The sequence below is a fragment of the Saprolegnia parasitica genome (genome assembly GCF_000151545.1).
Source record: "Saprolegnia parasitica CBS 223.65 unplaced genomic scaffold supercont2.65, whole genome shotgun sequence".
NCBI classification, from domain to species: domain Eukaryota; phylum Oomycota; class Saprolegniomycetes; order Saprolegniales; family Saprolegniaceae; genus Saprolegnia; species Saprolegnia parasitica.
In genome coordinates, this window is record NW_012156459.1 from 2,303 (window position 1) to 14,655 (window position 12,353).

Sequence of the window (12,353 nt, forward strand, 5' to 3'; positions counted from 1 at the left end):
CCGCTCGGCGCCACGACAGCGTATTACATTCTCGGCGCCACTGGGTCACGCTCCAACGCGCTGTAGGATCCCGGATCTCACGGATGGTAGCCATGTCGTGACCATCACGTACATGCCGCTGCTCTCGACCGACATGTTGCCAACGCTTTTGAGACAAGACAAAGAGACTTATATGGGCTAGGGCGTTTGCGCATCACTTTCAACCGTCGGCGTACGTCTCGCAGCTGCTCCCGCACTGGTGCACGCTCGGCCTCGGGTGCCTCTTGATTACGATCGACGGTCTCGACGTACTGAGCGTACCGCTGCACCTCGATGCGACCTTGCAGCTGGGCATGGGCGGGCGCGCCTACGTCGGGTTTACGGCCGCGACAGGCGCCGCGACGTGGCAGGTGCACGACATTCTATCCTGGACGTTTGACGCCAACCGGCTCGTCTTCTAACCGCATATCGAATATTAGACCATCGGCCACACCTCTCTTCCGTTCGTTCTCTCTGCGTGTTTGGATCGGGCCGATGACGTGGCACTTGCTGGCTACAGAAGGGGTAGGGTACGCTTTGGATCAAGCTGCTGTTACTGTTGGTGGACAGAAGGACCACACGTGTACTGGCATTGCTACGAGCATCGCTGAGGGACGCGCTGTGATGTCGATGCAGCCGCACCTGTTTTTCATTAGCATTAAATTTCCTCGTCTAAAAGTCGATGTTGGCCGCCGTCAACTTGGCTTCGAGTTCCGCGATGCGTGCGTTGGCCGCGTCGAGCTCGGCTTGCAGCGCCGACGCCGACTTGCCCGACGCCGCGGGGGCAGGCGGCGCCGAGGTACCCGAGGACGGCGTCCGCGTGACGCGCGTCGGGCGGGCCGCGGCCGTGCCTTCCTTGCCGTGCGACGTGATCTCGCCAAACGTGCGCGGGTTGAGCGAGCTGAGCACGGGGCCCTTCTCCGAGCCCGCGAGCCACTCGTCGGCCGTGTGCGACGGCACGCCGGCGTACGTGTCCGGGTAGATGTCGTCCTGGAACGCGTCCGACTTGCGCGGCACGTACACGTGGAGGGGCTCGACCGCGTTCGTCGTGAGCTTGAGGAGGCGCGTCGTCTCGCACGACATGATGTCGCAGCCACGCTTGGGGATCATGGCCATACCACGGGCAGCGACCGTCGACCGGTACTCGTTGAGCGGGTACGCAAACGGGTCGGCGTCGTTCATTTCATAGTAGCGGATGTTGCCGTCGCCCTTGCCGCACAAGTACAAGATGTTGGTGTCGGCGTCGAAGAAGGGCATGATGACACCCGCGGCTTGGTCAATGTCAATCTTCTTGAGCTCCTTATCGAGCTTGCGCGGGTCCCAGACCTTGAGGCGGCGCTGCGACTGGCGGCTAAAGCCAACGGTCGCAAAGAGGTCCTTCTCGCCGAGGAACGTGAGCTTGACACTCTTGCTGCCCTCGTGCGCGTTCTCCTTCTGCGCCGAGACCTGGCCCGAGCGCGCATCGTAGAGACGCACGACCTTGTCCTTGCACGTCGTCGCGAGCGTCGAGCCCGTCCAGTTCCACGCCATGTCCTGGACGAGGTTCTCCGTGTTGTGCTCCATGTTGACGATTTGCGACCCCTTCTCAATGTCCCAGAGGCGCACGGTGTAATCCGCCGACGTCGAGGCCAAGACGTTCGAGGCCGTCGGGTGGAAGTACGTGAGCGTGACCTTGCGGCCGTGGCCCGTCAAGTCGACGAGCGGCTCGGTCATCGTCTCGGTGAGGCCGCCTTCCGGGATGCCCCACACCTTCAACGTCGTATCGTCGGACGCCGACGCAATGAGGTGCTCGTGGAACGGGTTAAAGTCAAAGTCCATGATCGCGCCACGGTGGCCGCCAATGAGCGGGAAGTCCGGATCGAACTTGCCGACCTTCTCGTAGGGCACGACCGCGAACGCGCCGCCGCCGGCCTGGATGGCCACGGCGAAGAACTTGGTGTTGCCCTTGATGTAGTTCTGCTCGCCCGTTGCCGTCGCCAGGCGCAGGTTGGTGTAGCTCTTCTCGATCTTCGCAGGCTCCATGTACACATGGCGGTACTTGGACGCACGGACAAACTGACTCATGATGCAGCCAACACGACGAAAATGCTCGAATGGGGAAAGAGGCCAAATTGACTGGGATTTGTTTTATACACTGTTGCTTTCGATTTCATACACGCGATCTTTCGGGCTTTCGGAACCACCAGCCGTCGGCGCCAACGCGGTGCACGCGAGCATGCTGAACGTTAGAGAGGGCACGTACAGCAGCCGCCCATGAAGACCGTCGAGGGGCTTTGAGTGGTAAGCGCCGCGCGGCCTGCCGAGGCGTGTGCAGCGGCGAGCGTGACAAAATGGGCGGCGTGCGTTACGCCCATGCCGACGCGGGCAACGGGTCGTTTGCCGCCGAGACGGCGCCCAGCCGTGCCCTCAAGCTACCCTATACTGCGCCTACTGTGGTATCTTTGCAACACGACTCCGGCGGGTGCACGGGGACCAAGCAAGGCAAGTTGTAGTGTAGAAATGGCTGGCCGTGTTGTACAGTGTAAAATACACGAGTTTCAATGCTGGATTGAAATGACTGCATGAAGGATGATCCTTAGTGGAGTATGGACGCCAATGAAGCAGCGCCTGGCCGCCAATGCGCGACCAAGATCCGGCGCCTATTGTCCCCACACGGCGATAAAGACAAGATCGTGTTTTAAACAGCGTCGTGTAACAAACTCGATCAAATCTTCGTTTCAGCCAATCACCAGCGCGACATTTGGGATGTAATGTTGAAGCGTACGTAATGTACGATGCCGTCTCGTACGCTTGTTGTTCTTGTGATGTGTATGCATAAACGTACGAGAGAAGCGTACATTCCGTACGAGGCCAAATTTAATAAAATCGATGCTTGGGATTGTGAATACAGCGATCCAATGATAAAATAAACAATCTCAGAACGTGGCGCTGCGGAGACATCTTGGTTTCCTGGCACGACTGAGTGGATGACGACCTGGGACGACGTCGAAGCGCAGGTCCGCGCCCGCGCCGAGGAGCTGCCGACGTGGGCGCTGGCTGGCGTTGCAGCCGGGACGAGCGCGGTCCTTATCTTCCTCTTCTGCATCCTCTGCCGATGCTGCTGCGGGCGCAAGCACAAGTCCCAGTACGAGGCCATCAGCAAGGACCTCGAGATGGAGGAGAAAGAGTTTGCCCTCGGACGCACGCTGGACAGCGACGACGACGATGAGCTGCACCGCCTGGAGGCCTCGACGACGATCGAGGACTTCAACGACGACGAGATGCGGCAGCTTGAGATGCTAGATGCGTACCACCAGAAGCTCGCCACCGACACGGGCGTGTCGAGCTCTGCGCCGCTGTCGCCGACGGCAGCCACCACGTCACATCGACCAAAGGCCACGAAGGCGACCGTCAACGACGACTGAGCGCTGCGCAAGGTTGTATTTATTGCAGCATATTACGTCAATGATAAGATGGATATGTGTTGTTGTGGATAATCGTCCTGCCGACTGCACGCTGGCGGCGCTTCCGACCAAAGAGCGCGCGTACCGTAGATGGACTCGCCATGGGTGTACGCAGCTGCTTGAATTCAGGCTGCGCGTTCGATGCGACGTGGGCTTACATCGACCTTCCATTCCATGTGCTGATAACCTCTTTATAGCTCGGTCCAGCACTCGGTCGAGACTGCCGTTGGACCAGGTAGCGATCCACTGGACTGTTTTCTTGGAGTGCATCTACTTGTAGGACGACGACGATACTATTGATCAGCCATGTCGTTGAGCCAAGGCTGGCGCCACGAACATGCTCCAGCGCACCACTACGCTTCCGTCGCGCTCGCTCCTGCGCTTGTACACAGGGCACGATTATTAGCTCTGTCATTCAGGATGTGCAGCGGTAGGTCTCGGCGCGAGGCAGCAACCTAGAGTGCATGTCCGACATTGCACACAAGTATTTGCATGGACACGGCCATATTGCACTTGATACAAAGTGTCGCAGGACCATCCAGCAGCAAGGGGCGGAGTGGGAACGCATAGAAGCAAGTGGGAGCGCGAACCCAGTACTTTTGTGCACTTGATTTCCCACAGTTCGTGTAGGATGTATCGCCTCCTCGACGCATCCAAGGCATGAGGAGTGTGTGACGACCGGCGCTCCCTTAGCGACACACGGCTGATAGATTGATGCATCCCTGGAATCTTGCCATTTGTATCGGTATTTGGATAGTATCAAGGTATCGGTGTATCGAGATGGCGTGGACGAAGGCGATGTGTTTGCGCTGATTGTTGCGATGCATTTGGTTGCGATGGCTCATTTTTCAATTTTCCAACTTGCCATGAACTCGCCCATTGCCTTTGACGTCCATGCGACCTCGCCGATGCAGTTTGGTACCCCCTCTATTGAGGCGCCGGTGGCCGAAAGCATCGACCATCAGTGGATCTCGTCCGACGACGCGCTGCACCAAGTGAAAGACGCTTCGTCGCTCGGCGCGTGGATGCTCGATACCGCTCTCGACGTCGGTATGAGCCAGCTCCAGTCGACGCAGGTGTACCTCCGCATCTAGACAGCCCTTCGCAAGCGTTATATGCAGTGCCGCAAGCAAGATCTTCCCAGATAGCAGCTACCGCCCCGTACACGCTTGACACAACCTTTCTGTTGGTATCTACTACGCAATATTTATGTAGTATCAATGAACAGTATTGATGCCACCCATTCTCTTCGTGGCACTTTGCTGCAGGACGCCATGGGGATCGAACGACGCGCTCTCCTCGATGCCTATCGCGCCCTGTGAATGACTGCATCAGAGACCAGGAGCTATTGACTGCAGTACCAGTAGACACAACATACTAGGTTCATTCGCAGCAGCAAAGATCAAGCCAAATGGAGCCGCAACTTTTTTAGCAAGGGACCCTAACAGGTAGCTGTTGTGGAGCGCCATTGCGGACGAAGCCTCTCAATTCTTATGGCTGAATGAAAGCGGGTACTTTTAGGGAGCAGCGATCGAGGGTTGGTGCTCCACTTACGACCTTGTTTCTTTGAAGATATGACCAGGGCTATGGTCTGGCACGTACACGTGTAGCTTGACGAAATGTTCCAACCCAACTTTCATTGACAAGAGAATCTACAGAGCGAGAACGGAGGACTGAATCGCTGCCGCACTACAACCGTGGCCCAGCACTCTCGCTGTATACAAGTCCGTCTGGTGTGCGAATGCGTCCGTCGTAGCATTAAAACCCACGCCATGCCATGCCGACGCTTCTGCCTTGCACACTTGGCACGATGGGGAGAGAGTGAACCTTTCATATTTGATCCGCTTTAAAATATGCATGTTGAAAGTATCTCGACGCTGATTGGCGCGTGGGTGATTGGAAGTGTACACTGGTTGGTGGAAAGTGCAATTTGCCGTGATGGAGTACGAAGGGAAGCTCTCGAAGTCGGCGTCCAACCAGCTCGCGCAGTCGCTCCGCAACGAAGAGAGCGGCCGCATCAAGCACACGGGCCGCGATGACCGCGCCACGTCCGAGCAGGTGCTCGACCCGCGCACGCGCATGATGCTCTACCGCATGCTCAACCAAGGCGTTGTGACCGAGATCAACGGCTGTCTCTCGACAGGCAAGGAGGCCAACGTGTACCACGCGCGCCTCGGCGCCGGCGGCGAAGGCGCGATCAAGGTCTACAAGACGGCGATCCTCGTCTTCAAGGACCGCGACAAGTACGTCTCGGGCGCGATCAAGGTCTACAAGACCGCGATCCTCGTCTTCAAGGACCGCGACAAGTACGTCTCGGGCGAGTTCCGCTTCCGCCACGGCTACTGCAAGTCGAACCCGCGCAAGATGGTCAAGCTTTGGGCCGAAAAGGAGATGCGCAACTTGAAGCGCCTCAAGGACGCCGGTATTCACTGCCCGGACCCGATCATGCTGCGGTCGCACGTGCTGCTTATGACGTTCATTGGCATTGACGGGTGGGCGGCACCGCGCCTCAAGGACGCGCGTCTCTCCGAGTCGCAGCTGCGCTCCGTGTACATCTCGTGCGTCAAGACGATGCGCGTTATGTACCAAGTGTGCAAGCTCGTGCACGGCGATTTGTCCGAGTACAACTTGCTCTACTTTCAGAGCAAGCTCTACTTTATCGATGTCTCGCAGAGTGTCGAGCACGAGCACCCGTGCGCGAGCGAGTTTCTCCGGAAGGACTGCAAAAACATCACTGATTTCTTCCAAAAGAGCGTACGTCCGCGGTGGTGGAATGCCGCATCTCACGTTCTTTTTGTGCTGCGTAGGGGCTCGACCCCATGTCAACGAAGGAGCTCTTTGAGTTTGTCACGGACCCCCGGCAGCTCAACGACGAGCAGGTGGACGCGATGCTTGATATGATCCAAGTGCAGGTCGAGGACCGCCCGACGACCAAGACGAACGAGCAGCAGGTCGAAGAGGCTGTCTTTATGCAGACGTTTATCCCGTCGTCGCTCGGCCAAGTGCTCAACTCGGAGCGCGATCAGCTCGCGTACGCCGAAGGCCGCATGGAGAAGACGCTGTCAGCCGCCATCTCGCGCCTCGAGGTGTCGCAGCCGCGGCTCATGGACCTGCTCAACGTCGACGAGCTCGATATGGATGCGCTCGACGACTCGGACGACGACGACGATGATGATGATGACTCGGACGACGACGACGACGATGACTCGGACGATGACGAAGAGACGGACGAAGAAGAGACGGAAGAGATGTACAAGCAGCGCATGGCGTTCCGGCAGGAGCGCCGCGAAGCCCGCGAACAGGCCAAGGCCGCCGAGCGTGCCGAGCTCAAGGCCAATAAGAACCGCGTCAAGGAAGAGAAGCGGGAGAAGCGCGCGTCCAAGATTCCCAAGCACGTCAAGAAGCGCCACAAGAAGCTCTCCAAGCAAAAGAAAAAGTAGATACCGTATCAGTTGTGGACTTGATACATATATATCGTCTGATGTGAACGGATTTTTCGCTTGTGCAAGAAGACAGTATGCACTACTAATGCGACGCGGCTTGATCCTCGTGTGAGGAAACCACGCTATACCGGTAGTTACGTACACTTCAAGAGACAAGGAAAAAAGTGTTGGCCCCAGAGCTGCTCCCGCGTCTCGGCCGTTTTGTCGTGGTGTCGTGCCTCGGTGCCGCCATCGCGCTGGGGCACGTCACAAGCACCAATCGTATGGGAAATATGACTGCCTTGGCACCAGACACGGCCGCGGTTAGAGGACGTGATGTACGTCCGGTAAAATGTGCTGGTGTTGGCTTGCAACGGGCTGGGGAAGACGACGAGGCTTACGCAAACTGCTCAAGCGCAGAACAAAGTCGATGGTCATGGACCAACTATCAACGCCGGCGGCCTCAACGTCACCTGCTCTGCATACATCTACGTCTTGGCGTCCTTCCTAGCCGCTTCCTGCGGTGTGTGCCCAGTCCGCAACGAGATTGCCATTTCGGACGCGCGATGCCATTGGCTAGAATCGTATCCAAGGTGTGTTATGATTGGTCCAATTCGAACCATTCGACCAATCAAAGCTCGTCGTTTGAGCATCAAGCTCCACTGCGTTCATGTGCCAAGAGGTTCCCGCCGACAGTGAGCAGCAATGTTGTGAACGCACCTCTGAGAATATATACAACGCGGCGGATGCTGGCCATCACATGAAAGTGACCGAAGACGCTAGAAAAGCCGCACATTAGAAGACGCAGACATGCGGCAATGGAACAAGGTGAACCGTCCGGCTGCCACGTCACCAGATCTCCTCCGAACGTGTGTCGCTGCGCCTTGTCGCCGCGCCACACCTTCTTCTTCAGTCTTGTGTCAGTCCAAGTACCATCACTCGTGTGCCCATACGCACTTGCACTTGCCTCGGCTTGCCGTGCCCTTAGTGTAGGTCATCGTATCCAGCATAGTTAGTCTAGGTTAGCCTCTCGTCGTCCAAGGGCGCCGAGCTGCAAGTCAGCGAGAACCGCGTTTAGAAAAAAACGGGAGACGTGCTACACGAAGCTTTCCGAGCAAACGAAAAAGAGACGATTGTGTCAACATGTCAACCTATCGACTTCATACTTTTACAACGTCTTAGTCAACACTCGTGTCGTGGGTCGTTGGCGTGTACGCGTCAAAGAGATGTGTCGTCGTCACCGGTGCGAGTGGCGCCGGCGTCGCCGGCCAGAATACCACAAGACGCGAGCTCCCTGGGCGCAGGTGCATCACGTTTGCACTCCACTGCCCGACGACTGCGGTCTCGAGTGTCACAAACAAGGCAAGGTGACCCGACGCGCAAGAGACTTGGAACGACCACGACGTCGCATTCGCCTCGACAACCGTCGTGACAACGACGGCTGGCAGCAGCGGGAGGTCCTTAAACGGTCGAAAAAAGTGATACACCTCATCGTCCACCGATGGGCTGGCGACCGTGAGGAAGCACGCCGCGCGGTTGCAGTCGTGGGTCGCCAAGAGGTCCGTCACGTTGTCGGCATGCCACGCCACCACCGCCATCTACGGAGCACCATGAGATCCGGTCCTTCTGTAGCAGCCATCGATCGGACGCTATACGCACCTCGGAATCCACGGCCACCGTTGTATCAAGCACCTGTAGCGGGATGGCGGCAGCGGAGAACCGATAGAGCGAGACGCGCACCGACGTGGTTGCGTTGACATCGCTCACGATCGTCGCCGAGATACTTCCCGAGGTCGCGTCTTCGTGGACAACAATCGCTTGGGGCGCAAACGGGGCGATGACCATCGCATGGAGCGCTTTCCAGTGCCCATAAACGTCGATGCTCGACCAGCTCGGACCCACCCAGACGTCGTTGAGCTGCCAGTAGAGCACGCCGGTCGCCCCGAGACGCCGCCACGTGCCAATGGCCGTCGCGTAGCAGAGCCCTTGCTGCACCTGCGTGAGCCACGTGTACGCGCGCAGCCGCTCGGCCACGGATCCAGTCGTCGGCAACGAGGCAAACTGCAAGTCGAGCTGGTGTTGGATGTGCTCGGTGCCGTTGGGCGACCGTTGGCGAAAGGCGAGCATCGCGCGCATGGCGTCGGTCGTCGCCCAGTCGCTTGCGTCGGTGACCGTCGCCCACGCCACCGCCGACGGCATCGATTGGAAGCCAAACTCCGAGACGAAGCGCGCCGCCGGGTACTGCGTCCAGTCCATGCAGTCTCGGACAATGTTGTAGTAGTGGACGTCACTACAAGACGAGTGCGGACATGAAGACATAGCGCATCTTCGTACCCGTCGTCGACCGAGGACGTGTTTTCCCAGCGCTTGACGTACGGAGACGTGCTCAAAACGCCGTTGGACGGTGACGAGTCGAGAAACGGACGGCCGGGGTCGGCGGCCAGGACGATGGGCGCCACCGTGTCGACAAATACCTTGACATAGTCGGTGACGGCGCGGTCTCGGTTAAAGACGTAGCCGTCCGGTAGGAACCAGCCGTTGGCAAACTGGTCCATGATCGACTCGTTCTCATTGTTGCCGCCCCAGACCACGATGCTCGTAAACTTGTTCAGTCGTCGGACTTGATACCGCACTTCGTCCGCCACGGTCGCCAGAAACGAGTCGTCCCGCGGGTACGCAGCGCAGGCAAACATGAGTTCTTGCCACACGAGGAGGCCGTGGGCGTCGCAGAAGGCGTAGAAGGCGTCCGACTCGTACCGGCCACCGCCCCAGACGCGCACCTACACCTCGCGCATCGGTGCCGCGCCTCCCACACGCGTGTACCATGTTCATGTGCACGGTCGTTGCACTCGTGACGAGGTGCGCAAGCGTGGCGTGCATCGTCGTCGTCGGGAAGACGTTGGAGGGCACCCAGTTGGCGCCGCGCACAAAGATGCGCCGACCGTTGATGACAAAGCGGAAGTGATGGCCGCGCGGAATGGCGGGCGACTGGTCGAGCACAATGGAGCGGATGCCCAGTTGACCTCGGCGGGCGTCGAGGCGGGTGCCCGACGTCGTCGCCAAGATGAGTTCGACGTCGTACAGGTGTGGACGCCCGTAGCCGTTAGGCCACCATAACTCTGGGTGTCGAAGCGTGTACCTATACCATGCATGTAGTCGTGGCGACCGAGCTCAGATGCAGCGTACGTCGCCTCGAGATGCGCCGGCGTCAACGTCGATGGAGCGACGGCCACGGCGACCGTGGCGTTGCCGAGGCGCACATGCAGTGCCAATGCCGTATCGTTGCAGAAGCCGTCGACAAAGCCACGGAACACCAGATGCGCAGACGACATGTCGGGCGCGTGCGTCTGGTCGACCGTGTAGTCGTCGAGTCGGGCGGTGCAAGCGGACGGCAGCACGAGATGCACAGGACCTGCGAGCCCCACGGGCACAAAGGCTGGCACGTGTCGATCATACATCCGGTATCAAAGAAGCGAGCGTACCGGGGCCCCAGTCCCAGCCAAAGTCGCTGCCGGCCTTGCGCAGAAACGGGCGGTGCGTTGGCTCTGCCCACGTGTTGGGGTTGACTGTCGCCGGGACGTAGTACGGATACGCGGCCGCCTACAGTCGTGAGAAGCCGAGACCTCGAGGGCGCTCGCATGGACATACGAGGCGCGCCGTGTAGGCCAGCGGCGGTTCAAAGACAAACGAAAGATGGTTGCTGCCCGCGCGAACGTAGGCGGTGAGGTCGAATGCATACGCTAGGAACGAATTGGCGGTTGCGGCGACCGGAACGCCGTTGAGAACGAGCGTCGCGGGTCCGTCGATCGTGGCGGCGCGGAGGTGGCATGGTCGGCGCTCCGGAAGCTCAAACGTCGTCTCGTAGTGCCACATTTCGGCGGCGACCCACGCGAGCGCGCGCTCATTGTAGCGCTCGTGCGGGTCGGGAATGAGGCCTGCCGACCAAAGATGCACGTGAGATGCCCCGGGGACCGTAGCGTTGTGGATCGCAATGGACCCGTTGCCATTGCGGAAGGTCCATCTCGTGAGCTCACGCTCGTCGGTCGGAAGCGCCGAGGCGACCAGCGGGCGCCATGCTGCAAGCGCGAGCGAGGCCCACCACACTACCGTGCAGCGCATCATCTTGCCAGAAGTGGGATCCGACGACGCGCTTATTTGTGGCAACGCCATATTTACCACTTCTTAACGTATCTGGTTTGGCGGTTGAGCTTTGAGACGCTGTTGGTGGCACTGAAAGCGCCTAGCCATGCACAGTGCGCGGCGGTATCTCGACACAAATGCAGGAGCTCAATAGGATACTACTCTTCTCTCGGCCGCACCTCTCTGCATGACTGGCTGCAAACTGCAATAGAAAACGACACCGCCGCCATCGCGATGTGCGAGTGTACGACGGGAGCGCTTTGTAGGGTTCGGCTGCCGCCCGGATCCATGGCCCAGAACGACGGGCTCCTGCTTGCCAGGTGTCCGTTGGGCCGTGCCGTTCTCGGCTCGTTTGAGACAGATTGGTCGCTAATCTGGGAGGCACTGCACTTGGCGCCTTTCGCAGTCGTTTCTCAAGGGGTTTCGCTCCGACCTGTCTACGCTAGCACGGGGGCAAGCATTCCATGTAGCTCGTGTGCCAAACGCGGAGCGGCATCTTCTTGCGGGACGACACGAGTATTTTGGGACGCACCGTTTGCCTGGTTTTGAAACACCCTCCAGCCGCGCTCCTCATGCCTCTCACAATTCAAAATCCATTTACTTGACCATGCGCATTTACCACCCGTTGACTCTCGCTGCCATGTGCGTCGTCTTGCACGAGACGCTTGGTGCCGCCCAGCGTACGATGCCCCTTGGTTACAACGATCGATGACTGATCTTTGATACGTAGACGCGAATACTCTGGCGCACCCCGAGCACCGCAACGTTGCGCAGCCCATTAGCTCGATGAAGCGCCACCTCCGCGGTGATCGTCGCCACCTCGACCAAATCGCGTCGGCTACTGAAATCAGTATCCCGGATGAGACCCTCATCGGTGTCACCACCGACGATGCGGTGGGTGCAGACAACAAGAACGAGACCGATGGCAACAAGGACATCGATTCGAAAAATGGAGATGCCGGTAACAACGAGAACGAAGTTTCCAACGACGATGACACCGATGCGGCTGACGAGGCCGTTGTCGCCGACATTGATGTCACCACCATCGAGGATGCCGAAGTCGCTGTCGTGGCTGAGGACGTCGAGGAAACCGACAACGCTGACACCGACGACGAGGCCGTAGCCGACGACGAGATTGTCGTCGCCGACAACGAAGACGAAGTTTCCAACGAAGTCGTCACCGATATCGATGCCACCACCGTCGAGGACGCTGCAGTCGCTGTCGTGGCTGAGGACGTCGACGAGACCGACAACGCTGACGCTGAAGAGGAGGTCGAAGCCGACGACGAGATTGTCATCGCTGACATCGAAGGCGAAGCTTCCAACGAAG

The 12,353-nt window shown here is 58.8% G+C and overlaps 7 protein-coding genes across 7 annotated transcripts; 5 read left to right on the top strand and 2 right to left on the bottom strand.

Moving 5' to 3' along the window:
- Window positions 1–66: 66 nt before the first annotated feature.
- SPRG_11376 (hypothetical protein) lies at window positions 67–440 on the top strand (the record flags this gene model as incomplete). Its single annotated transcript, XM_012350382.1, has 2 exons — window positions 67–135; window positions 182–440. Exons 1-2 carry the CDS (start codon window positions 113–115, stop codon window positions 438–440), a joined length of 282 nt encoding a protein of 93 aa, XP_012205772.1. The 5' UTR covers window positions 67–112.
- Window positions 441–638: 198 nt separating this feature from the next.
- On the bottom strand, window positions 639–2,110 carry SPRG_11375 (hypothetical protein). Its single transcript, XM_012350381.1, has one exon. It carries the CDS (start codon window positions 2,080–2,082, stop codon window positions 691–693), a length of 1,392 nt encoding a protein of 463 aa, XP_012205771.1. The 5' UTR covers window positions 2,083–2,110; the 3' UTR covers window positions 639–690.
- An 874-nt stretch (window positions 2,111–2,984) lies between these two features.
- On the top strand, window positions 2,985–3,491 carry SPRG_11374 (hypothetical protein; the record flags this gene model as incomplete). Its single annotated transcript, XM_012350380.1, has 1 exon — window positions 2,985–3,491. The coding sequence occupies one exon, from the start codon at window positions 2,985–2,987 to the stop codon at window positions 3,420–3,422; it is 438 nt and encodes a 145-aa protein (XP_012205770.1). The 3' UTR covers window positions 3,423–3,491.
- Window positions 3,492–4,327: 836 nt separating this feature from the next.
- Window positions 4,328–4,555, top strand: SPRG_11373 (hypothetical protein; the record flags this gene model as incomplete). The annotated part of the gene is made up of 2 exons (XM_012350379.1): window positions 4,328–4,351; window positions 4,397–4,555. The coding sequence occupies 2 exons, from the start codon at window positions 4,328–4,330 to the stop codon at window positions 4,553–4,555; spliced, it is 183 nt and encodes a 60-aa protein (XP_012205769.1).
- An 818-nt stretch (window positions 4,556–5,373) lies between these two features.
- Window positions 5,374–6,953, top strand: SPRG_11372 (atypical/RIO/RIO1 protein kinase). Its single transcript, XM_012350378.1, has 3 exons — window positions 5,374–5,663; window positions 5,727–6,215; window positions 6,269–6,953. The coding sequence occupies exons 1-3, from the start codon at window positions 5,400–5,402 to the stop codon at window positions 6,899–6,901; spliced, it is 1,386 nt and encodes a 461-aa protein (XP_012205768.1). The 5' UTR covers window positions 5,374–5,399; the 3' UTR covers window positions 6,902–6,953.
- A 1,105-nt stretch (window positions 6,954–8,058) lies between these two features.
- On the bottom strand, window positions 8,059–11,005 carry SPRG_11371 (hypothetical protein; the record flags this gene model as incomplete). Its single annotated transcript, XM_012350377.1, has 7 exons — window positions 8,059–8,481; window positions 8,543–9,173; window positions 9,218–9,663; window positions 9,707–10,022; window positions 10,070–10,319; window positions 10,366–10,483; window positions 10,532–11,005. 7 exons carry the CDS (start codon window positions 11,003–11,005, stop codon window positions 8,062–8,064), a joined length of 2,655 nt encoding a protein of 884 aa, XP_012205767.1. The 3' UTR covers window positions 8,059–8,061.
- A 625-nt stretch (window positions 11,006–11,630) lies between these two features.
- Window positions 11,631–12,352, top strand: SPRG_21018 (hypothetical protein; the record flags this gene model as incomplete). Its single annotated transcript, XM_012350450.1, has 2 exons — window positions 11,631–11,703; window positions 11,754–12,352. Coding segments are annotated over 2 exons (672 nt in total), but the record flags the coding sequence as incomplete, so codon positions are not given.
- Window position 12,353: the final 1 nt, after the last annotated feature.

Excerpts from the sequence above, each read along its gene's own strand:
- SPRG_11372 (XM_012350378.1), top strand. The coding sequence starts at position 5,400 with ATGGAGTACGAAGGGAAGCTCTCGAAGTCGGCGTCCAACCAGCTCGCG. Across the intron at positions 5,664-5,726 it reads GCGGCGAAGGCGCGATCAAG|GTCTACAAGACCGCGATCCT; the intron begins GTCTACAAGACG and ends GGCGCGATCAAG. Across the intron at positions 6,216-6,268 it reads CTGATTTCTTCCAAAAGAGC|GGGCTCGACCCCATGTCAAC; the intron begins GTACGTCCGCGG and ends TGTGCTGCGTAG.
- SPRG_11375 (XM_012350381.1), bottom strand. The coding sequence starts at position 2,082 with ATGAGTCAGTTTGTCCGTGCGTCCAAGTACCGCCATGTGTACATGGAG.